This window comes from Plasmodium relictum, assembly GCF_900005765.1.
Source record: "Plasmodium relictum strain SGS1 genome assembly, contig: PRELSG_00_v1_363, whole genome shotgun sequence".
NCBI classification, from domain to species: domain Eukaryota; phylum Apicomplexa; class Aconoidasida; order Haemosporida; family Plasmodiidae; genus Plasmodium; species Plasmodium relictum.
Window position 1 is genome coordinate 23,581 of NW_021628581.1, and position 25,991 is coordinate 49,571.

The 25,991-nt window shown below is 17.7% G+C and overlaps 2 protein-coding genes and 1 pseudogene across 3 annotated transcripts; all 3 read left to right on the forward strand.

Moving 5' to 3' along the window:
- The first annotated feature begins 3,199 nt into the window (after nt 1–3,199).
- On the forward strand, nt 3,200–3,837 carry PRELSG_0026000 (annotated as a pseudogene). Its single transcript is given in 4 exon segments — nt 3,200–3,231; nt 3,233–3,452; nt 3,455–3,604; nt 3,607–3,837. Coding segments are annotated over 4 exon segments (633 nt in total).
- Nucleotides 3,838–10,555: 6,718 nt separating this feature from the next.
- Nucleotides 10,556–13,449, forward strand: PRELSG_0026100 (hypothetical protein; the record flags this gene model as incomplete). Its single annotated transcript, XM_028675534.1, has 6 exons — nt 10,556–10,722; nt 10,803–10,970; nt 11,059–11,244; nt 11,342–11,500; nt 11,587–11,748; nt 11,850–13,449. The coding sequence occupies 6 exons, from the start codon at nt 10,556–10,558 to the stop codon at nt 13,447–13,449; spliced, it is 2,442 nt and encodes an 813-aa protein (XP_028531150.1).
- An 8,935-nt stretch (nt 13,450–22,384) lies between these two features.
- On the forward strand, nt 22,385–24,415 carry PRELSG_0026200 (Plasmodium exported protein, unknown function; the record flags this gene model as incomplete). The annotated part of the gene is made up of 3 exons (XM_028675545.1): nt 22,385–22,482; nt 22,567–22,710; nt 22,807–24,415. 3 exons carry the CDS (start codon nt 22,385–22,387, stop codon nt 24,413–24,415), a joined length of 1,851 nt encoding a protein of 616 aa, XP_028531151.1.
- Between the last annotated feature and the right edge of the window lie 1,576 nt (nt 24,416–25,991).

Sequence of the window (25,991 nt, forward strand, 5' to 3'; positions counted from 1 at the left end):
AAAAAAAACAATGTTTTCATCCTAAAAGAATTTTTTTTTTATGAAATTTAAAGTAAATTATTTAAATTAATTTAAATGGTTCTGTAAAGCAATTCATAGCATGTGAGATAAATATAATTTTTATTTAGAAGCAATGGAACTAATTTTTTATGAAAAAAAAAATATTATAAATTTCATAGAACCTTTTATTAAATTTATTTCCAAATTAATATATTTATTATTTCTTCATATATCATTAATTTTTCTTTATATTATATCATTTAACCAATATTATAATTTTTTTATATTTAATATTTGTTATTTTTAATGATAATCATTAATATTTTTAAATTATGTAATTTTATTGCTTTTTTTTTAATTAATGAATTTTAATTTAATAACATATTAAAAAAAAAAAAAAAAAAATATGTTAGCTTAAAAGGTTATTTAGAAGATGCTCATTGGTAAAATTATAAAAAATAATAATAATTCTTCAATGTTCCTGATATTTTAAATCAAAATAAATAATGAAAAAAAATTAACTAAAATTATATTTTTCCTTAAGATTTTAATATTTTTTATTATTTATTTAAATCATTTAAATATTATTTTTTTTTTTATTTATAAATAAAAACAAAAAAATACGCTGTCTCAATATATTCTGGTATATACATAATAAGTAATTTTTAAGAAAAAAGAAATTATATACAACTGGATAATAAAATGGTTATTACAATGATATTATTTTTTTTAAAATAAGTTTTAATTTCACATATTATTTAATTTGTATTCATCATAGTTTTTTGCATATATTTCATTTTTCCTAGAAATATAAATAAATTAATGTTATTTTTTTTATTTTATTTTAAATAATTTTAACGCATTATGCTATTTTCTTTTTTTTTTCAATAAAACTATATTAATATTTTTATTTTATTAATTTATTGTGGAATAAATTTTTAATAAATGATATAATTATGTGATATAATGAAACAAGTTTTACATAAAACTAAATTATAAAATTCATGTCAAAAACAAAAATGTACTTTTAAATACAAAGAAATTTAAAGAAAAAGTAATAAATAAATGAAAATTATATATGTCATAAAATTTTGGTTATTTTTAATGATTATAATATATCATTATACCATACAGAAAATGAATATTTCATATTTAAAATATACACAATTGAAGTTACGATTACAAAAATGTGAACATTTCCTTATTTATATATGAATATTCTTTCCTGATAATTTATTTATAATTTTTTTTTTTTAATACAATTTTACTGATTAATTAAATATTGAAAGAAATTTTTTCTAATTAAAAATATAAAATTTAATAAAATTACATGTAGCATAATGGAAATTACTTTAATATCATAATAATTATGTATACTATTTGAATTAAAAAAATTGAAATAATCTTTTTACATTCATATTTTTGTAAAAAATAAAAATTAAAAAATATTTTTAAGAAAATACTTCAAATGAAGATTATTAACTTTATTTACTAAAAAAAATTATTTTATTAATTTTTTCATAATTATAAAAATAGTAATTTAATAAGAAACATATAACTGGTTATTAACTGCAACGTCTATATAAAAACAGTGTAATTAAGATGAATTTTTCCACATTAGTTTAAAACAGTATATATATATATATGTGGTATTATTTCTTGATGCATTACTCAAATAAGGTATAAAAAATAAATATACTAAATTTATATTACTCCAAATTATTTAATTTTAAACCATTTAAAACAAATTTATCTTATATTTTTTCATCTAAAATATTGTAACATAAATAAATTTATAATTCATTTAATATAAAATAAAAATAAGGTGAAATTATTATTTGATATATGATAGTTATACTCAAGTTTTTTTACTCTTAATTAAATATGTAAATATAATAAATTTAAAATATATAATGGACTAAAATTTTTCATTTTTTGTAGTTTTTATAACAATGAAAATATTTTCCTCATCATCTGATAAATTTCCATATCATTGGATAAAGATATTTCACTATATCTTAATATCCGCAAATGAATATTTTCATCCACAAATATGGATATTATTTTATTTAAAAAAAAAAAAAACAATAATACAATCTTGAATTTTTCATATAAAATATGAATAAAACAATTTTTATTTTTTCTTATTTATATTTATCGTTTGTATGCTTTTTAAACAGTATCTGTGGAATTCATAATATATATGCAAAAAAGTAATATGAAACATAATTTTCATATTATTTTCCTCAGGCTTTTTTTTTTTACTAAAGCGTTGGAAAAAAAAGAAAAGAAATTTATTATATTATTTTGACTTTTATAAAATTACACATTTATTTCTTTTATATTTCATCATATTCAAATTTGATACATTCTAAAGTAATGCATTTATGCTTTAAAGTTGCTTTATAATGTTTCTAATCAATATCTATTAAATTATATTTTATTTTAATACTCATTTTGTATTACTTAAATTTAACTTATTATAATGCGAATTAGCATGATTCAGTTTATATGAAGTTTTCAAAAGTATTTTGTACTATTAAAAGAATAAAACTAACATAATTTCTCAGTTTTATATAAGAGAAAAGATATTTTATATTTATTATAAGTGTATTGAAACATTAAAATTAAATATATAATTTTTATTTCTATCTCTTTATTTATATATTTTTATAAAAAGAAAAGCAATAAAAATATAATACATAAAATGTTTATTTTTTATGAACTTTCGTGTATTATTGTTGAGAAAAAATGAAATGAGTTTATATATTTTCTTTAGATTTATATGTAATAAAAGAAAAAGAAAAAAAAAAATGAAGATAAAATGTAACAAAATAATATAAAAAAATTAAATTAAAATAAAATGTAAAAATAAAAGTGTAGCAAGTAAAATGATATGAAGGCAAGAAAACACAAAATAAATAATATAAAAGAAAAAAATAAAAAAAAATAAAATGCAGATTTAAATAAAATAGTTAACAGAAAATATGGTGAATGCAATAAAATGAAAATGCAATTTAATAAAAAAATTCGTAAAATAACATAAAACATTACATAATAATAATAAAAAAAAAAATAATAAGATAAAAGAAATACATTTTTTAACTAATAAAAATTATTCATAATTTTTTTCATTAGCATAAAGTTTTTTTTTTATTTTCACTTGTCTAATTTTTTGATATTTAAAATAAATATAATTATGAATTTAATTACAGTATATTTATGTTTTAAATAAAATAAATGCCTTAAAAATATTTTATATTTTTAATTATTTTTTAGTCTTCAATTTATTAATCCCACAATTTTGTAGTCATCATTTTAACCTCTTTAAAACACTAAATTCAAGAGTAGAAGTTCAGTTCATTCAAAGTCTAAAGAAAAAAGATAATATTGTATTCATTCATATCTACGTTATTAGCACTATATGTTTCATCTACATTTGGAATAGGATTTTATGATACACAAAAAAAGAAAGCATAAATCTTTGTATGATATGAATTTGGATAACTCAGGAAATAAGATTGATTTTTCTAGATATGCTTGGAATAGCAAGTATTTAGGAAAATTAGTGGCTAATATTGTGGACGATGTAATAGAAAAAAGGTAGTATAATATAGAAAATCCCTTAAAAAAGGAATATTTAATTTAAAGAAAGTGACACCATCTATCGAAACCATAAAAAAGTATATAATATATTCTGCAGACGAAAAATGCGTGAAACTTTCTGATTGTCAAATGAAGGAAATAGAAATAATGGCATATTATTGCTTATACAATATCAAATTTGTATCTTTCCCTAAAAAAGTTAATATGAGTGTTCTCCATGAATATGAATAATAAAAGTGAAACAAAACAATAGAAAAATAAAGATATATAATTATCATAATATCAACATTTTTTTTTTTTTTTTAAATTTAGTGTCTTTTTAATTTTTATTCATGAAAAGAATCAATATTGAGACAATATATGTATGTGCTTCTTTTCTTGATTTTAGCAAAATGAATAATAAAAGAAAATATTCTTAATTCAAATTAAAAATATTTATATATACATATTATGACATTGTATATAAAATATATTTAATATTAAATTATAGTTTTTTATATTTGTGTTACTCTCTATAATCTAGCTTAAAATTTAGATAATAAGCATAAATATACGTTGATTTCTCTTTTACTATCATTTTTTCTTATTTTCATAACACATATGGTGATATTATTACCTCAATATATCAATTCACATAAATTTCTTTTTTTATTCTTTTTACTTTTACTTTTTGGTTTTTCTTCTATTATAATCCCACGGATTTAAATTTTATTATTATTTTTTTTTTGTTTTTTTGTTTTGGGTAATTATTAAGGAATTCAAGATAGTTTAATTTAATATATTTCATGTGTATTCCGATAGTTTGGGGTACTAAAAAGGAAAAAGTTTCTATAAAATTATCAAATACATATAGAAAATAAATAACGTTGTATTTCACATAATTGATGAGATATTTAAATTAATGTGATAACTTTTATTTTCTTCATCTTCTTTATATTAAAGAAAAGAACAAATTATTTTTTTATATAAATAATTTTACAATAATTTTTTACAAAATTTCAAATGAAAAAATAAAAATTTTGTTTTGCTTTTACTGCTCCCATTCTAACTGGTTTTTTAAATTATTTATTTTTACTCCATCATAATGAATTCGAATGTTAAATTTTATTAGTTAAAAATCAAATTTATTTACATACTTGTCAACCGCTTATACATGACCTAGAAGAAAAAAAAAAACAATAAAATATATAATAAATATAAATATTATAATTTAATGTTTTCATTTTTTACAATATGAAAATAATTTTTAACTAAATTCGTTAGTTATACTTAAATTTTTTTTTCTTTTAAATAAAAACAATTCCAACATGAAAAGATTAAATTATTTGAAAAAAATTATATTTTTTTTCAAAAAAGTGTCAAAAAAATAAATATTTTTGATATTAGTTCATTTAGAGCAAATTATAAAATTAATTATTAAGCATATATAAATATTGCACATTTTTACAATATTGTATTATATTATACTTTTTAATAGTATCTCAAAGATGTAGAAAAAAGTTAACACTTTTATTACCTAATAAAATTCAAAATAAATAAGATTATTATATATATATTATTTAAATCAATAGTTAAACTGAAAATTTTAAATATAAATATTTTTTAATATATTGATATTATATATGCACTTATATCTTTTGTTTATATTACTCCTAATATTATTACAAACCACCATATAGTTTGCATAAAATCATTAAGAAACGATAAGAAATAAATAAAGCATAAAAATAGAATAATTAAAGAAAAATATATTTCACCTTATATATTGAAATTTATTTTAATTATACGAATATTTTTTTTTTCATTAATTTCACAAGTTCGAAAAAATAAAATTTTTTAATTTTCGTTTCATTGACTATTGATTTGTTAAATTTTCCATTTAATACTTTTGTAAAATATAAAAAAAAGTTTTAATTATCACATTAAGGCACTCTTTTTTTGTACTACATAAAGAAGTAATATATTTAATAGAAATAATTTATTCCAATGGTATGATTCTTCATGCCATATAAACTTAAATCATAGTTAATGTTGTAGAGAAAGAAAAGGTTCTACATAAATAAAAAATAAATTCTTCTTGAGTTATTTTTGTTTTTAAATATCTAAAAAAAAAAAAAAAAAATACTTTTTTTTTTTTTTATAATTAGATTTTCTGTTTGATTATATAAAAATGAAGAGTTCACGTATTTCGAAAATATTTATATTATTTCGTAAAAATAAAATCGTAAGCATAAAAGTTTTAATAGCTAATTTAATTAACTATATAGTTAAGGTAATTATGAAATTATTAAAATAAAGGCTTTTAATATCTTAAACTTTCTTATATGCTAGAAATAATAGATTTTTTTTGGATTAATATAATGGCAGAATAGATACTGTACATTTCATACGTGCAATGTCAAAGGTTAACAAAGTAAATTACGTATTAATATACATAATTAATTTCAAAAAGGTATAATACTTTAATGATACGATGCTTTAATGTTATTAATTAAAAATAATAAAAAAAGTTATTAACCTTTTTATATGCTTTTAGTATTTTGTTAAGAAGAGCGATAAAAAAAAAATAATGTATAGGTTTAGTATTTGCATGTAATTAACAACTTACTAGATAAGTCGGTTTCGGTGAATAAAAGATATAAAATATTTAGTTTTACATTTTTTTTAATAACTTCTTCTAGGATGTTGGTTTATAAAGGATATTATTAAACTTTTATATAATAATAGTTAGTTTTTCATACGGAAAATAAAGAGTTCTTCATGAATTCGTTAGTTAACAAAAAAAAGAGTGACCATTTTCTTTATGGTGTTATAATCAAAGATTTCAACGAGTACGTTTTTGTAAAAATTTTGTTGTCGAACCAAATTAATTTTTAAAATAAAAATTATATTCAAAATATAAGAGAAAAATAAAAAGGATTATATTTCATTAATATTTAATTTTTACACATTTATAAAATATAGTTAATAACAATAATTAAACTATTTATTTTAATTAATTATTTTATATAATAAATAATTTTAATGAGAATTTAAATTTTTGATAAAAATAAATCTTTATTTTTATTAAAGTAAATAAGTACCTTTCAAACAATAATGGTTCATTTATGTAGATTTTATGTGTAAAATTTACGTATTAGTAGCATAACTATATTTTTACAACAATTAAAAACAGTTGGGGTATCTCTACATGTTTTTTTATTGATTTTTCTCTTCAATACTCTAACAAAGTTATTGAACGCCCAACTAATAAATCAATACGCTAAAATGTATTTGTAAACTAAAAAGTATACTGAAAATACATACAATAAAAAAAAAGAAAATATTAATTTTTTTTATGACACTTTCTTGTAATGTAATATGTTTTTTAATGAGATACATATGAAATAAGAATGATATATTTAAAGGATTGTAAATTTTATTTAAAATAAGTTATTTATTTTATGTTATATAACATAAATAAATAGGAATTATATACTAATTTTAAAATTCTTGAGTTAATGCTCTGTTAAATAAATATTTAACTTTTTTCAATATCTTAAAAAAATGATAATTATGTTTGTAAAGTTTACATAAAATTATTTTTTACTAAAAAATTATTATTATTTATCATCTTTCATCTTGTAATAATATATACATAAACATATATAATTTTTTTTATTTGAGTTTTTCTTTTTCTTCATTTTTTTCCCTTTTTTTTTTGTTTATATATTATTTTTCTTTAAGGTATGTATTTCTTTAAATACTTTACATATACACCTAAACTTCAGTTACATTGTATTTCATCTTAATTAAAATTAAAAAGGTTTTATAACACTTTTTTATTGATTATATATCAAAAGAAATAAAAATAAAAATACGAATATTTAGTATATTTCTTATATTTATTCTGATATAAATAAACTAAAAACAAAAAGATAATTTTATAATTACGTTCTTGTAAATGTATATATTCACATGTATATTTGCATAATAGTATAAAAATATAAAACAAGGTAAATTTAACAACACAATACATTTTTAAATACATTTTCATTAAAATATATTATCATTTTTAAAGTAGTTAACATATTAAGAATAATAAAAGCATTGAATTATAATGATTTTAATTAGAGTATTGTAAGTGTCATATGAAATAAATTTTTTATTACATTTTACGTAGTATAATTATGTAAGGAATATATATTATCTATATTATGCAATTTTATAATAATAAAATTAGTAGTTATTACTGTTCATATTCTGTTAATTTTATTGTTCAATGCAATAGATAAATATTGGAATAGATAATAAAAAAATCATATTATAAAAATGTGAATTTTATAGAAAATATTTATATTAATTAATTTATAATAGTCTAATATAGGTTTATATGTATTTTTTTAAGTATAAATAATGGGAAAAAATAAAATAAATATAAATTTCTCTATTTATATAACTTATATAAAAAAAATTACAATTTACCATTCATTGTATTTTAATTTTCCTTAATATGTATGTTTTAATATTAGAATATATTTCCACAATTATTAAAGAGTAAGTTATAAAAAAAATTATATTAGTAGTTATTATTAATGTGTATCTTTTACTATTCTGACTTTCCATTAAGTATACTTCATGTGTGATGTTCAAAGAAAATATAATGATTCATAAATTAAAATTCACGTCATCTATATTTGCAGAAAATTTTTTTAGGTCATTTAGAGTAGTGGTCAATAGAAGATGTTATTAAACTTTTATAGTACATTAAGTTAGTTTACTAGTGTATATACAAGTTATCCATGCACTGACGCTAGTTAAAAAAAAAAAAAAAAAAAATATAAAGTTATCTTTTTTTGTTTTTTTTATTTTATTATATATACCTCTTTGTAATTAAAAAAAATAAAATAAAATTATTTTTTTTTCTTCGGTTGACGTTTGTTCGAATTAAAAAGAGAATTAATTTTTATTTATATAAAAAAAACTTAATAAATGAAAAAGTATAATGTCAATGTTATATTCAATATGTATATTTCGAAATAACATTGAATGAACTAGAGCTAAATTTTAGTTATTTGCTATAAATTTAATGTGTGTGTTTTTAATTAAAAGAGTATACTTATTATTTGTAAATAAAAACTCCTTTATAACAGTTTAACATGTCTATTAAAAGATGCAGTAAAACTTAAATCAAATTAAATATTATGCATTATAAGAAACCACTAAATATATAATAAAAACAAGTATATATATATATATATAAACGTATATTTATTTATACGTGCTCTTTACTAATTTGTTTGTTTAAATACTCTAGCAAAGTCATTAGGTAGGCAATTAATAAAACAAGTAGCCAAATAAACTAATTTGCTATATTTTTTATAGAGTTTTGTCTCAACATAAAAGGATTTAACATTTTCATATTTTGTCATATATTTTCATACTTTTTTTGTTTAATTATATTTCTTAAATGGTATAAAATTTTTTTTTCGAATTAAGTTAAATTTTGCAGATAATAGCATTGTTTCAAAGAATTTTAATTAGAAATAATCAATCCAAAAATAATAGCCTACTAAAAGCATTAAAATATATTTTTAATAAAAAAAAATATATCCATATTCTACGATAAATAATAAAATTTGTTTTATTGAAATATATATTATTAAGAAATGAATCATTATATGATTCTATTTTTAGTAATACATAAAAATAATAAAGGAAGTAATGAAAATTACCTTTTTTCCATTAATATATAGGTATTGATAATGTAACAATAAAAATAATTTTTTTCTAGTAACATGTAAAATAATGAATTTTGAAGTTTTAAATATTTATTATTTCTAGTGGTAATTTAAAAAAAAAAATTATTTATTTATTAAATTGGTTTATTTTAATAATATAATTCACAAATATATTTTCTTTATATAAAAAAAATTTTTTTTTTTAATATCTTTGAATTATTATTAAGATAATTAACGTTATATTTTTCATTTAAAACATATGAATTAAGTGCAAAATATTACTCATGATAAATAATTTTTTAATTATATATGATGATGCATATAAATTATTCATATTTTTCAAATGATGCAAAAATAGTAAACCTTTTTTTTTTTTTTAAATTATGTAAAACCAATTAGCAACTGTTTATATAAAACAACTATGAGAATATAAAATTAATGCAAAAAAAGAATGAAAAAATAATTTTTACTTCAGATAAATACATGTTACATATTTCTCAACTATTTGTTTTATAAATTGTAACATTCAGATAAAAGCGAATAATTTACAATTAATCTAAATTGCATGCACCCTAATTAAGTATTAATTCATTAATTTTCCCTTATACTTCTATTTATATAAAATAAATTATTTAGTTGTCATAGAAAAATTAAAAAAAAACAATAATTTATAAAAATAATATTTAGAAAATATACAAATTAAAAAGTTTTAACTAAAAATAATACTTTTAGGTTAAATAATTGATTTTAAAAAACAAATAGACACACTAAATAGTATATAAATATTAGTAACAATTGAAAAAAAAGAAAGTAAAAATACAGTTTTAAAAAATTTCTTTATTTCATTTGCATGATCTATAAATTCTAATTAAAATTATTGTGAATATATAAAAAAAAAATAAACAATTAACTCTTTTAACTTTGTTCAAATATTTAATATTTTGTATTAGCTCAAGAAGGTGAATTATTAGACCTAAAAGGGCAAATAACTATATTAATTTTTCATTAACATATGTATCCTTGAGTTACTTCTAAAGTTCATGCAAATTTTAAAAAAATTTTGATGTAAAGATATTCCTATATATATATAATTACATAAATAACTTAAAACATGAGAAATTTTTTTTTTATTTTTTGTTTTATAAAATGTAAAAGAAAAAATTTTAAGAATTAAATTAAAGTTTATCATACATTGAAAGAAAAATAGAGTGCAACTAATAAAATAAAAAATGATACTTTTATTAATTCTAGCTTTTTATTTATTCATAGTTAAAGAGGAGTATTACATATTTAAAGTGAATTATACTTATGGATTTTTTTTTTTATCTTTACAATTTTTCGTGCTGAGTAATACTTGCATTTCAGAAGATCCGATAGCAAAAGAAATCCTTGATTCGTATTTAAGAATCATTATAATTTTTTAGATATTTTGGCATATATATTTATTATATATATTAAATTTTTTTTTATTTACAGATATAATCTTTTATATGTCAATAGTTATGAACAACCTAATTTATTAAATACAGTAAACGCAGGAATTAATGAGAGATATGCAGTTAATGAAGATTTAAATTCTCCCTTTAATTTAGAACATCTTCCTGATATTTCTAAAATATTTTCTATTGATTCTTTTTTAGAAGGGTTTGAATTTTTTTTTTTTTTTTGTATTTTTATGAATTCTTTCTTTTTAAATTAAAATTTATGTAACATACTTTATTTTAAATCTTAGTCTCAATATTAATTTCAACAATGAACATCAAAACAGTGGAACTTCAGTGGAAAGCACTAAAGAAAATGTAGAAGAAAAAGCGAAAAAGCAAGAAATTTGCAAACAAAAAGGCGACAATATAGTAGATATATCGTGTGGAAGTAGTGAGCATACTCTAAATTATAGGATTAGTTCAGGTGGTATCATGTATGAGTGTAAAAATTAAAAATTTTATATTATTACTCTAACATTTTTTATTTAAATTAAATATTTTACATATATTTACATCTCCTTTTATTTTTAGTGATCACATGAATGTTGATCATGAACAACCAAATATAATGGATCCAAGTGAAAGAATGGCTCAATACTTTCCTGTATGCCGAACATATAATAGAGAAGAAGATAATGTGAATGAGGAAATTTTCTCGCATAATGTTTCCTCTAATTTACTTACAAATAAGTAGATATATACTTTTTTAAATATTTTAACTTTAAAAGCTTTTTACTTTAAATATTTTATATACGTATATTTTTGTTTATTTTTAGTAGATATTTAAATAATATTAATCATAATGGTGAAGTTTTGAGACCTACAATAGGTACACAAAACACACAAGATAAATGTACTGATGATTTTAATGGTATTGATCTTAGTCTCCTAGAACCTCTTGGAGATCTAAAAGAATCATTAAATTCATTTATTAAGAGGTATATATTTATTCCTTCTTTTATTGAATATGTTAATGCATAAATTATATTATTTTAATTATAAAAGTTATATTCCACTTACACTTTTTTTTTATTTTTAGTTATATTACAAGCAATTCCCCTTGTGAGCAATTCAATATGACCAATCCAATTGAGAGGAAAGATCAAGAAATTGAATTAAATTGTAGTAAAGAAAGAAAAAATAATGATAGCCATGAAAGTACTTCAGATAATGCAAACAGTGAACCAGTAGTCAACAAAAATACGCATAAATATTTTAAAAGTTTTCTTCATTCTATTACGAATAATGTTTTTAAAATGGAGGCTAAATATATTTCAAATGAAGTACTTCCAAATTTAGATATAATATTGTATTCTTTAAAAGATAGTTATGATAGCATTAATGGAGCATTTACTAGAGAGATACAACCACTTAAAATTCTTATAAACGAAGAACTCGAAAAATTCGATTTGCATATATCATTGGAATTGGAAAAAAATTTTACTAATTCTTCTGATTATTTAGATGATCAATCAATAAATAAATATTATAAATATAATTCACTGAAAAATAATACATCTTTTGTAATTAATAAAGAAAAAGAACTACTTGCAGTTATAAAGAGTTCCTTAAAAACTTATGAAATGTTAATAGAAAAACTTGAAACTTTGGAAAAAGTTGTTTCTAATTTAAGAATGATTTTAAATAGTTTAAGTTATAATAGTATTTTTTCTTGTAACCTATCATTTTTGAATTTTGAAGATATATATTATATTATAGATGTGTTTAAACTCATTGACAATTTACTAGAAAAGGCTGAATCATCAACTAAAAGAGGATGTTTAAATCTAAGAAAAAAGGAGATACGTGGTGTCCAAAGATATTTGACTAAAATTAACATTATTTTACATAGATCTTTTTATTCACTCGGTCGTACCTTCGTAAAATTCTTTAGTTTTATTAAATATTCGAAAGAAGATAATATTCTGCTAATGAAATACCTTTTTTATTTCTTTAATAAAGAACATAAAATGTTGATGGAAGATATGAAAAAAATTATGAATAAACATAGTGATGTATATGCAACAAAAATGACTTATGATTTTATATTAACACAAATGAAAAATTATTCAGAATATCGTACATATGCTAATAAGTTTTTTAATATAAATATTAATGAAAATGAATTGGATAATAATAGTTTACAAGTAATTATGGAAAACGGATTATCATTAAATGGACTACAATATTCCTTAGGAAGAATAAAAAAATTAATAGGAATATTATCTTTAAAAAACCAAATAGTATCGATCAGAGATATATTAACTTCGTTAAGCAAAATTAATTTTCATGAGCGAAAACATTCCCCACGAATAAAATATAAAATATTATGTAAAGATATGGAAATGAATTTACTGAAAGATTTAAAAGACTTCAAAGATATATATGAAGAAGCTAAACTAAATATAAAATCTATTTATTCTTTGAGATATGCAGAAGTAAAAATTTCTGATGCTGAAATTCAAATATTACGGAAAAAAAAACAAATAGAAAAACTTATAAATGGTATTACTTCGGCTAAGAATTTAATTAATGACAAAATTCTTAATTCAAATGCTTATGAACAAGTTAAGGCCATTAGAGAATATATTCTCCTATCCAAAGTATTTTTTATTAAGAAAACTCTAGAAGCATATTAATGACAAGATACTTAGTAAAGTTGTATTATATATTTATAAAAATAAAAATACTTTCTATATAGACTTTTTTTGCAAAACATAGTAATATATGATAATTTTTATACAAAAACATTATAAAGAACATTTATTGACTTATCATGGAAAAAAGATATGCATTTTTTATTTTTTAAGGGTAAGTTTATCTAAGACTGATGTTATATATTGTTGATTAAATATGGAATGTGAATAATTTAAACACATTCATATAAATAAGAAAACAAAAAATTTTTGTTAAAGTATTGTATTTTGCAAGAATTACTTTGTGATGAAATATTCCATTACATACGAAAGCATTATTTTTAAGAATTTTAGTAAAACAAAAGACATTTTTAATACTTTCTATAAATATGTATAATAAATAAAACATAGTTTAATTAGAATAATTTCTTAAAAATATCATTTTACGTTTTACTATATCACATTGTAGCTTCATATATTTATTGAACATATCATAGTTTAAGTAAAAATTATAAAAAGAAATAAAGAAAAATATTAATATATATACTTATGATATAATAGTCAATAAAGGATATTATTAACTTATAAAATAGTTGTTAGAAAAGTATAAATAAAATAAAAATTTAGGTATATGCACATTATATTTGGAATAATATCTTAGATAATTATCCAAAAAATTGTTCTATATCTTTATGAACAAAAATAATTTAATTTTTCTTTTATTTTTAGTTCTAGAATTGTTTTTGTTAACTGTATTTTATATTATGTTGTTTAAAAAAAAAAAAAGAAAAAGACATTTTTTGTTTTTTTTAAAAAAAATTTTAAGAGAATTTATTTTCATAGAATGAATGAGAATATCTGAAAATTTTTTAATAATTTTTATGAACATTTGAATTGCTATAAAAGGTCGCTTCAAACATAAAGGTTTTTATAAGATAAATGTATTGAACTTTAATAAAAATAAGTAAAATGGTTATTAAAATTTTTATATGTATTATAAATTAATGTTTTAAGAATAAATAAAATATTTTGAAGGAATATTTTATTTAAAGAATTGCAAATGCTATATAGAGTAAGTTATTTATTTCATGCTATGTGCAATGATTACATAAAAATTACATTATGGGTATATGAAGTATCTGTGCAATAAATAAGATTATTAAGGATTTTCCCATATGATATTTATAATTTTTTTTTCAGTATTTCATATAAAATTTCAACCATGTTCAATAATTAATATTATGAATATATTTATATTTTTATTCAGAGGAAATTGAATTCAGATGAAATTTTAATAGCCCATATAAAATAATTGTGAAAAATACATACACTAAAATAGGTACCTACAATATGCGAATCTAAAAGTATGTACTATAGAATAATTATATATATTACATGCTTTAGTATGTACACAAAAAAAAAAAAACTCCAAAAAAAGAAGAAATTTTTTTCTTGAGGAAGAAATATATATGTGATGTTATGAATGATAGTAGTTATGTAGTGTATATATATAATAACTGAAGTAAGAAAAATAATAAAAAATTGATATTAAATGAAAAATCAATAAAGAATTAGATAAGTGTATCAAATATTTATTTTTAAAATAAAAAAAATTTTGTGTTAAATTATTTAGTATAATTTATAAATAGTTAATTACTTGTAATAATTAATTTTATAGGGAACAAAAATAGTAGAGATCTTTCTACATAACCTATTTATTTAATTAGTACTTGCCGAAAGTAATTTAAAAATTTATAAGTGAACGTCTAATTAATAAATAAGTTATTAAACTTATCAGTAGTTCTAGAAAAAAAAATAATAAAAATAACTTATATTTCTCTTTTTTTTTGTCATCATGATCATAAATAAAATATAAAAAAAAAAAATAATAGCAATGTAATTAATATAAATTTTAATTTCACAGGGATTCTACTATTTAGTATTTGAGTAAGTATAAATAATATGGATGTGTACTTGATTTATTAATTGGTTATTAAATAATTTTTGATAAGTATTGAATAGACATATTAACAAAAAGCATGTAGAGAAATATCTACTTGCTTTATTCACTGTAAAACAATCTTTGTTAAAAAAAAAATAAAAAGTTTAAAGTAATTAAAGTATTTAATGTGAAATAATTACCTTATTTCATATAACTTTTTAAACTCAATAATAAAATATATATTAAGTCAATATTTTATTATTCTTCTGCACTCTGATTAATTAAGGAAAAGTTTATATAATTAATAAAAATGTATATACTTATATAAAGAAAAATATAAAATATTCAATGTGCATTATCATTGAATAATAATTTAAACAATAAGATTCGCAAAATTATAAATTATTAAAAACATCGCAATTTTTTTTAAAATGCGTCATAATATATATCACTATAAAGAAAAATATTTTATCACATAATAATTTTTTCTTTTCTTTCAAAAAAAATAATTTTCTAAAAAAAAAGTACTGAGAAGAATGAAAATTTTCCTGACATACATAAAAAAAACTTTACCTTAAAATAAAATAATAATAAAATATCTTTTTTTTTTTTATGCATTTTTTCAAATATATTAAGTACATAATTTAACATTTAGCTGCGTTATATTTCATCCTAATAAGGACTAAGAAAGGTAGATAATACTCTTTGTTGGTCAGTACAAAATTATATTTTTTTGAAAACCTTAGTAGAGATTTATCAATATAAAAAAAATTTAATAATCCTTTTATTAACAAAGATCTGCAAATTATTTTAGAAAGTATATTTAAGATTTTTTCAATATTTACAATTTAATTAGTTCCATTATTGTATTATTAATTAATTCTCTATTCAATGTCTTTGCTAGAGTATTAAATAAACAAATTAATAAAGAACATGTATAATTAAATATACTGGTTTTTATTGCATATACTTATTTTCACATTATATATAGAAATATTTATCATATATGGCATTTAATATATACTAAGCAATTCCATATTGCTTAACAGACATATATTTACTTTGACAAACGTACACTTATTTACAAAGAATAAGTATATTTTTTTAAGTTAGGAGCTCACACAAATAATTAAGTTATGACATATAACAAAATTAAATTCCAAGTTATTCACTGTTATTTCGAAATATACAAATTGAATATAACACAAATATTATACTTTTTATTTATTAAAAGAAATGAAAATTTTTCTTCTTATTAATTCTTATACATTAATTTTTATATTTTAAGTAAAATTCTTCCTTCAATTATTCAAAAAAACAAAAAAAAAAATTAAATTTATTTTTTTTTTTTAACTAGCGTCAGTACAAGATTGACTTGAATTTTCTTAACTAGTAAGATAAGCTTTTATATTATAAAAGGCAATAAAATCTTTTATTAATCAATTATTGACAAAAAGGAAGGAATTAATATAAGAAAAGAAAAACAATAACATATTTGAGAAAGTAAATAAGATGACAAAAATAAATTTTTCACTTTCTAAAATTGAAAGACGCCTTATTACATATGTAAAAGTATGAAACTATGATATATAGTATACTTTAACAAGTTAAAGACAGGAATAATATGTCTTTATTTGCTTATTTAACAATGAAGAATCTTGATGATCTTTGGAACACAATAGAAAAAGAATTATGCGCTATTATTGTAAATTGCGAATCTTTCTTTTATCTTGTTAAAATGTGTAAAACGCAGGTGAAAAATGATTGTAAAAATATGTTGGGAATGTGCTTTATTAACAAAAGATAAATCATATGGGTGAAAATTGAGATTATCTAAATTTAATTTGTAATTTATTTTGAACATGTGTAGTTTCAAACAAATTATATATAAAAAATTAAACTCTAGATCCTTAAGATTGAAATATTATCTAAAAATGTATTTAATTAATTTTTATTTAAAAAATTTATAAGAAATAATAAAATTTGTCTCTTTTTTAGTGATATATATATATAGTAACAAATACTAATATCTAATTATAGCTTTGCTATTCAAAAACAATTTTTAGAAAGTATCATAAATGGTATTACACTAGTTTAATTTCATAAAATTATTAGTAAATATATTAATTTTTTTATTAGTATTTCATATTCAATTGATATTAAGATTCTAATATTATATTTTAGTTTCATATATTAATATAATAAATTAAAAATATAATATTTACTTTAGGAATTATATGTAATGATGTATAATAAAAATTTTAAAATTATTCAAAAAAAGTAAAAATTGTTAAAAGAATGTCTCAAGAAAAGTCAGTATTTTATATCTCAGGTAATTGAGATACATAATATATATATAAACATTTTTTAAAATAAAATATTTAATTGCAAATAGCTCCAAATAGTTCAATTAATTATATGCATGCATGTTTTAAATAAATATTAATTACATTTTTTTTTAGGAAGATTATAAATTTATTGATTTTTTTTTTTTAATTTTATTAAAATAGAAAGAATTTTAATGTTTTTATTGTAAAATAATGAGAAATAAAACATTTTAAGTTTAGCTATTAATAAATTTAATAATATAAATGAAAAGTATAATATATTCCTAGAATTATAGAAGATACTCACATAAACAAAAATATAAAATCATAAAATAATAAAAAATAAAGGATTTTAATTGATAATTTTATTATGCGTATATTTAAAATTATAAAAAAAAAAATACATAATGTTCCCAAAATTATAGATGCTTAATTAAAAAAAATATATATTTTTGTTGATGTAGAAACTTTTATGCAAGTAAGTAGCAAACAAGAAAAAAAAATTTGGAATAATACATAAATAGATATTATTTATTTCATACTTGTGATTAATAGAATTTTTGTATAATATATCATGCAAAATAGGAAACGTATATTAATAAATATGTGTAAAAATATATAAGTTTATATAAATATTTATTGTTTTATGTTAATATAAAAATAGAAGTATTTAATTAAAAACAATATATATGTAGTTTAAAATTAACCTAATACAAGTAATTATTTTAGGGTATCTTTTTACATAGGTACTTAATTTTATGTTTTTCGTAAAAAGAATAAGAATTTGTACATAAATATATAAATAATAATTTAAGGAAATTAATATATCAAAATTATATGCACATTTCATGTAATCAAGAATATATAAAAAAAGAATTTTTATTTGTAATTGCCATCAAAATTCTTAAATATTAAAATAAAAAAAGTACGAAATATTACTACTTAAGCAGCACTAAATTTGTTTATTCTGATTGTTACCCGTTTTTAATAAAGGATAAATATCATATATAGAAGATAGAGGCTATAAAGAAATTTTTTTCATTAATTTATAGATTTCCATATTAATATTTATTAATCACAATATTATAGATAAAATTTATCTCTTAACTTATTCTTAGTTTCAATTAAATATTTATACATATAAATATATATATGTGAATAGTTTCTTTACTTTTTGTTATGACATAGATATTTCTTAATGATGATAAAAATGACATATTCAACCAAATTAAGAGAAAATTTTAAGAATATAAGATAGAAGGAACAAAAAAGTTCAAAATATATGAAAAAGGAAATAAAAACAAAGAAATTATTAATGGGAATATTTTAAATATTTGAAATCATAATTCCAATAGTTCAATGGGTATTTAATATGAATCTAAAGAGCATTATCATTTTGTTCATATTCTTCTATAAAATATTCTTCCTAATATTAAGAGTTCACGTAATTTATACCTTATTTACTCAAAGTATTTGAAAATGTAAAAGATATATATAATAGACATAAGCATATATAAATGATCATTACAAATATAATGTTACTAAACATTTTTGTAAGTAAAGAAGTGATTGACTTCATAAAAAGGATTTATCAATATTACAATACTATTGTGGGCATTTTACTGTAAATAAGAGTAACCAAAAGAATTGTATAGAACCATTTTTTAATTTAAGAATAATAAAATATGAATTTAAAAAAAAAAAAGAGTTAAATGTATAATAGAACAACTTCCTTAATGAAATTTAGTGATCCTTAAAAATGTGAATTTATATTTTTGTAGAAAATAAGAGGAATAATATTAAGCATTATAAACAACTTTATTTAAGATTAATTATTTTTTCCTTTAAGAGTACTATTATCAAATGAAAATAAAAGAAATTTTTTTAATATAGTTCTATTAATATATAAATCCCTTTGTAGAAACTCTTTAAATGAATTTTTTTTTAAAAGATAATGCCAATAAATTTATTATTTAACAAAATTTACCTACAAAAAATTCTATATGCCTGTAACTTTTCGTAAAATTTTCAGAAATTGTGAACATCTTTTAAGCTTAAATATATTAAATAAAAATTACAAGAATATAAAATAAAATTTTTTTGATTATTTAATAAAAAAAAATTTGGAGTAAAAAGAAATTTTAGAATATTCTGTGAAAAAATATTGTGATATAAATTTATAAAAAAGTTTAATATGATTCTATTAGAAGAAGGAAAGTATATTTTATAATCTCAATATAAGGATATTGAAAGTTTTAATTTTAATGAGATGAAAAAAAATTGATATATGTTCTCATCGAAAAAAAAATATAAATTAAAAATATTATTTGTTTTAGAAAAAATATATGAAAAATTAATAAAAATTGTATTTTATTATAAACAATTAAACTTTAAGCATAAATAAATTATTAAAAAAAAAAAAATTTAAAGCAAAAAATTTGTAACAAAGTTCATTCAAAGGTACAACTATTTGAAGAAACGAACTGATATAATTTAAAGTTAAACAATATTTATTTATACATTTAGTTAAAATATGATAGATGTTAATAAATTTATGTTATTCAAGAAAAAAAAAAAAATAAAAAAAATTATATTGATTTCCCATTTAACTAATTTTGCTTCATGAAAATTCAATTAATAAAGGTTTTAATTATAAAAAGTTTAATAAAAAAAATATTTTTCTATTATTATTTTATGTCGTTTATTTGATGGTCAAATATACTATAAACGAATTACAATAAAAATATTGTATAAATATATCTAGAAAAAAAAAATTATTTTATAAAAAAATATAATTTTTTTATTTAAAGATTGATAACTTTTTTAATATAAGAGAAATAGATTTATAAAGAAACTATATAAGTTATAATTATTACTAATGCTTCTATACTTTTAAATATATAATGGTTTGTTTTTCTTATTAATAAAAAAAGGATTTTATTAATAATATTATATCGCTTTTTAATTTTTTCCTTTTTTTAAATATGTATTTTTTTTAATAGGACGTACTTTATATATACCCTTTATTTTTTGTATTTTTTCAGATAATACTTCTAATTCTTAAAACATATGCAGAGAAACACATACTTATGTTACACATAAATTTTTGAGGCGTTTAAGCAAAATAATAACATTTTTAATATAGACAATAATATCATAATAAAAAATATAAAAAATTAATATGAATAATATCAAATATTTATAGTAAATAATTTATATTTTATGTTTGTTTTCACTTTAATAGAGTATAATATATTAGTACATAAATTTAGTTTTTAATCAATTATATCCAATATAAATAAATACATGAATTAAAGAATGTATACTTAGTGAATTAAATAAATAAACATACGCAAACATTATATTAATTTTTAAAGGAAGATAAAAATTTATTAATAATTTTATCAAATAAATATTATTAATTTTAATAAAAACGGTAAATACTTATATATTTAAACTATTATACATAAATTTAGTATAGATATTTATATAAAGCTTTAGAGAAATTTTTTTTTTATCATTATTAAAAAAAATTGTATTAATTATAGTTTATAAGCTTAATATTTTGATTTGAAATACTGCAAATATAATTTTTTATATAAAAAGATAGTTTTTGAATAATGCAACAGTAATTAGGAATATATCACCTTTTTTTGGTTCATATGTGATAGAAAAATAAAGAAAAAAATATGTATATGTACAATTTATGATGGAAATTCTTTATGCATAATTTAATTTTAAAAAAAATTTTAAAATTAAATTTAACAATAATTAATAAAAATTCATCTTAATATATTTTTAAAGATTATATAAATATTATTAAAATATAAAACTTTGCTCCAATTTTTATTATTTGCATGCATTTAACCTATTGATGCTATTGCATATATTTTTAAATTATATTTTATACTAGTAATCTTTATTAGATCCATGCTCTCTTCAAACTTTTACAAATTCGTTATTTATATAAATTTTTAGAACAATACTAGCTTTTTCTATATTTCTATTTGCTTTTTCATATAGAAAAAAAAATTTATAATACTTAAGAAAAAAATAAAAATCTAAATTTACCAACAATCACATCAAATGAAAAATATGAAATCAAATATATAATTATTTTTAGTTATGGAAATTATTTTGACAAAACAATATTAAACTTCAGGTAATATATAAATTTTTAATAAAAAAAAAAAAAGGAAGAAAATATTTGAAATATGATTGAAGAATTACATTTTATTTTCTCTGAAAGATTAAGATTTTCATACAATATATAAGTTAGGAAATTAAAACAGCTAGTTTTTACCCGAATATCTACTGTTATAGATTAATATAAAGACTAAAATATTTAATTAAAAAGAATAAATGTATAACATAAATTTTATTTGTAGAAAAATATTTATATAAGATTTTTAAATTAAATATGTATACTTTTGATATATGTTAAATTAGAAATTAATAATTTATATATTATACAGCGATTTAACTTACAAAAGGTATTATATCAGAGTTATTTTTATTTTTAATAAGATTCAAAAATAAAAAATTTTCATTAATAAATTAAATCATTATATTTCATAAAATTTTATTATATCATCAGTAAATTTTCTTATTGTGATTTTTTATTTATTTTTAGAAAAAAAAGTCTCATTATTTTATATAAATGTTATATATGAATTTTATTTTTTTATTTTTCATATATCTCATATTAATTAATGCTAGTTCTTCTGAAGAATGGCAAAATAATGAAAGTAAAAATACACTTGAAGGGTACGTGTTGTGAAGATATTTTTATGTTGAAAAATATTAATTTTAAATAAATATTTTATATGTTAATTATTCTTTCATTATTAGACCATATTCAATTACTTATTTTAAGGATAATTCTGTTAATAAGGAGTCGATAAGTGGTGATAATTATGATAATGATAAGTTACATGATTTGGAAAAAACTTACCATAAAATGCAAGTTGTGAAACCTTTTTCTTTCTTAAAAAGGTATATATATTTTTAGTGTTTTCAAGTGGAAACTTATTTATTTTAATTAGATATTTCATGTATCTATTTTTATTTTTATTTTACTTATGAAATTAGTGAACATGCTGATGATGGTCCTAGCACTAGTGGTTCATTGAAAAGAAAATTAGAGGAAAATAATACAATTAATCCAAAACAGAAAAAATGTAAAAAAAAAGAAAAAGACAATGATAATAAAGAAACTTATGAAGATTGTCTGATTAATTCAAGTTCTAGTTTAATGAAGAATTCCAATGGTGTTAAAAATCGTTTGCTTGATCAAAGCGTGCTAAGTGCCATTTTTGAAATAAATTTGAGTTATTTGACAAATAATGTAAATCCGAATTTACAAATAGTATATAATGATTTAAAAAATAAATATAATTTATTCAAAGATACTATTAATGAAGCTATTGGTAAATTACAAAATATTTTAAAACATAATCTGCAGAATATTGATGAAAAAGATTTATTGGCAATCAATTATCATTATACTAATTTCTTTAATAGTGGAAATATATCATTAGATACAATTTATGAATTTATATCATCATTTAAGCATGAATTGAATTATGAACTTACTAACAAAGAACTAGAAGGTGCAATAAAGAATATTTTAGAATTTGTTAATTATTTAAATCCTCAATTTGAGTCGTTAAAGAAAACAATTAAATTTATATTAGAAACTATGGGAAATATTACATACACTAATATATATAATATTCCAAAAATTTTTTCACATAATGTAAATACAGCAATTATATTGGAATTATTGGATATCATGGAATATTATATAAATTCCATTGAAAAATCATTTATAAAAGGATCTAAATATTATAACGATAGAGTTCTATCAAAAAGCCAAAATCTGATGCATTCTATTAGAAAAAAAATTTTTAGACCTATAAAAGCACATACAAAGAAATATCTAGAATATTCTAGCTTATTGAATACATCAAGTGATAAGGATATAATAGAAATGAAAGATCTTTTTTTTTTATTATATAAAAATAACATGAAATGTAAAGAAAATATAGGGTATATATCAAAATATTCTACTAATAGAGTAATTATAGAAGCATTTAATAATATTTTATCAGCTGAGGGCAATATAATTTCAGAAACTCATAATAAAGCTTGTGAAATATTTATTTCAAATGAAGAAATAAAAACGAAAATGAATGAAGATTTATCTAAAATTCAAAAAGACCAAAATGAGTTAAACCGTTTAATTTTAATGTATGAAAACTATTTTGAATTAATAAGAGTCACAAATATTCAAAATAAATTTAATTTAATTATGGAAACCCGTAAATCATTGAAACGTATGAATACAAAGAAAAGCAAATATTCTCTATACAGATCAAATAAAATTTCACCACGTTATTTGCCACATCTACTTTCAGAAGTAGAAACTAGAAAAATACAATTAGCAGAAATTAAATCATATATATTAAATGGTTATGAACTTGCTTTCAAAAAGCGAAATATATTAGAAATTAGTTATTCAATATTAAATTTACATAAAAAATTAAATAAAATGTCTTCAATTGTTACTATTTTAAGAGACTTGCATCATGAGAGGGCTATAAAAACATTTGAAGATAAAAAATCCAGTTTAGATGATAATTTTATATTGGCATTATATTATACAAATAAAATAATGGATGATTGCTATATAAAGTAAAATGAGGATTCATTATATATGAGTAAAAAAAAAAAAAAATTGTCATTAATAGAACTTTCTGATAAGTAAAATAAAAAGAGATTTTTAATATATAAAAAATAAATTTAATTTTTAGGGAACCTAATTTAAGGATTTAAAACTATTTCAGTTAATTTTATATCTTTTAATGTATAATGATGAGCTTTTTGCTATTATTTAAAAGAGGATTTTATGAATTATTATTTTTTACATTTTAACCTTCTTTATTTGCCTTTATTTTATAAAATAGTACACATTATATATATATTATATTTTTTATTATATGATTTATTAATTTCCTTTTAAATCACTTTGCAGGGGTGATTTATTAATTGGCTGCTTAATGACTTTGCTGGAGTATTAAACAAACAAATTAATAAAGAGTATGTATAAATAAATATACGTTTTTAAATATATATATACTTGTTTTTATTATTATATATAATGGTTTCTTATGATGCATAATATTTAATTTGAATTAAATTTTACTGCATCTTTTAATAAATATGTTAAATTGTTATAAATGAGTTTTTATTTGCAAAGAATCGGTATATTTTTTTAATTAAAAACACACACACTTAATTTATAACAAATGACTAAAATCAAAATATAATTCATTTAATATTATTAAATAAAAATATACATTGAATATTACATAAACGTTATACTTTTTCATTAAGTTGTTCATGTAACAAAAATTTAATTCTCTTTTTAATTCGAAAACAAATATCTAACAACAAAAAAAAAAAAAAAATAATTTAATTTTTTTTTTTTTAATTACAAAGATGTATAAAAATAAAATAAACAAACAAAAAAAAATAACTTTATATATATATTTTTTTTTAACTAGCATCGGTGCATGGTTGACTTGTACATACACTACTAGTAAGCTAGCTTAGTGTACTACAAAAGGTTAATAACATATTTTATTAACCAAGGGGTCTTTGTTAATAACATATATTATTAACCTTTAATAATATAATATTTGTACTGAAAATATCGAGTTATTCATTCATTTTCTCTAGTTCTTACAAAAAAGAAAAAAATAAATATTATTTTTTTTTTGTGAAATATATAATGAAATAATTTTAAAATTTTGTTATTAAATCAAATTAATTATTGAATGAAAAAAAAAATTGAATTAGAAATTTCAAAGGAAAACAATAAGGATTATGTTTTCATTAATATTTAATATTTGCATATTTTTAAAATATAGTTAATAACCATAATTAAATTTATTTGTCTGTTTTAAATATTTATTTTATATAATTAATAATCTTAATTAAGATTTAAATTTTTAATAAAAATAAAGATTTTATTAAAGAAAATAAATGCTTCTGAAACAATAATTGTTGCGTAAATTATACGTATAAAATTTATGCATTAGTATAATAATATATTTTTAAAGTATATAAAATCCAGTATATAAATTTCTACATGACCATTATTAATTTATTAGTTCAACAAATTAAGAAAGTCATTAAATAACCAATTAATAAATCAGCAATTAATTTATTGACCTTTTTAATACTTTAAAAGTATTTTAAACAATAAAATT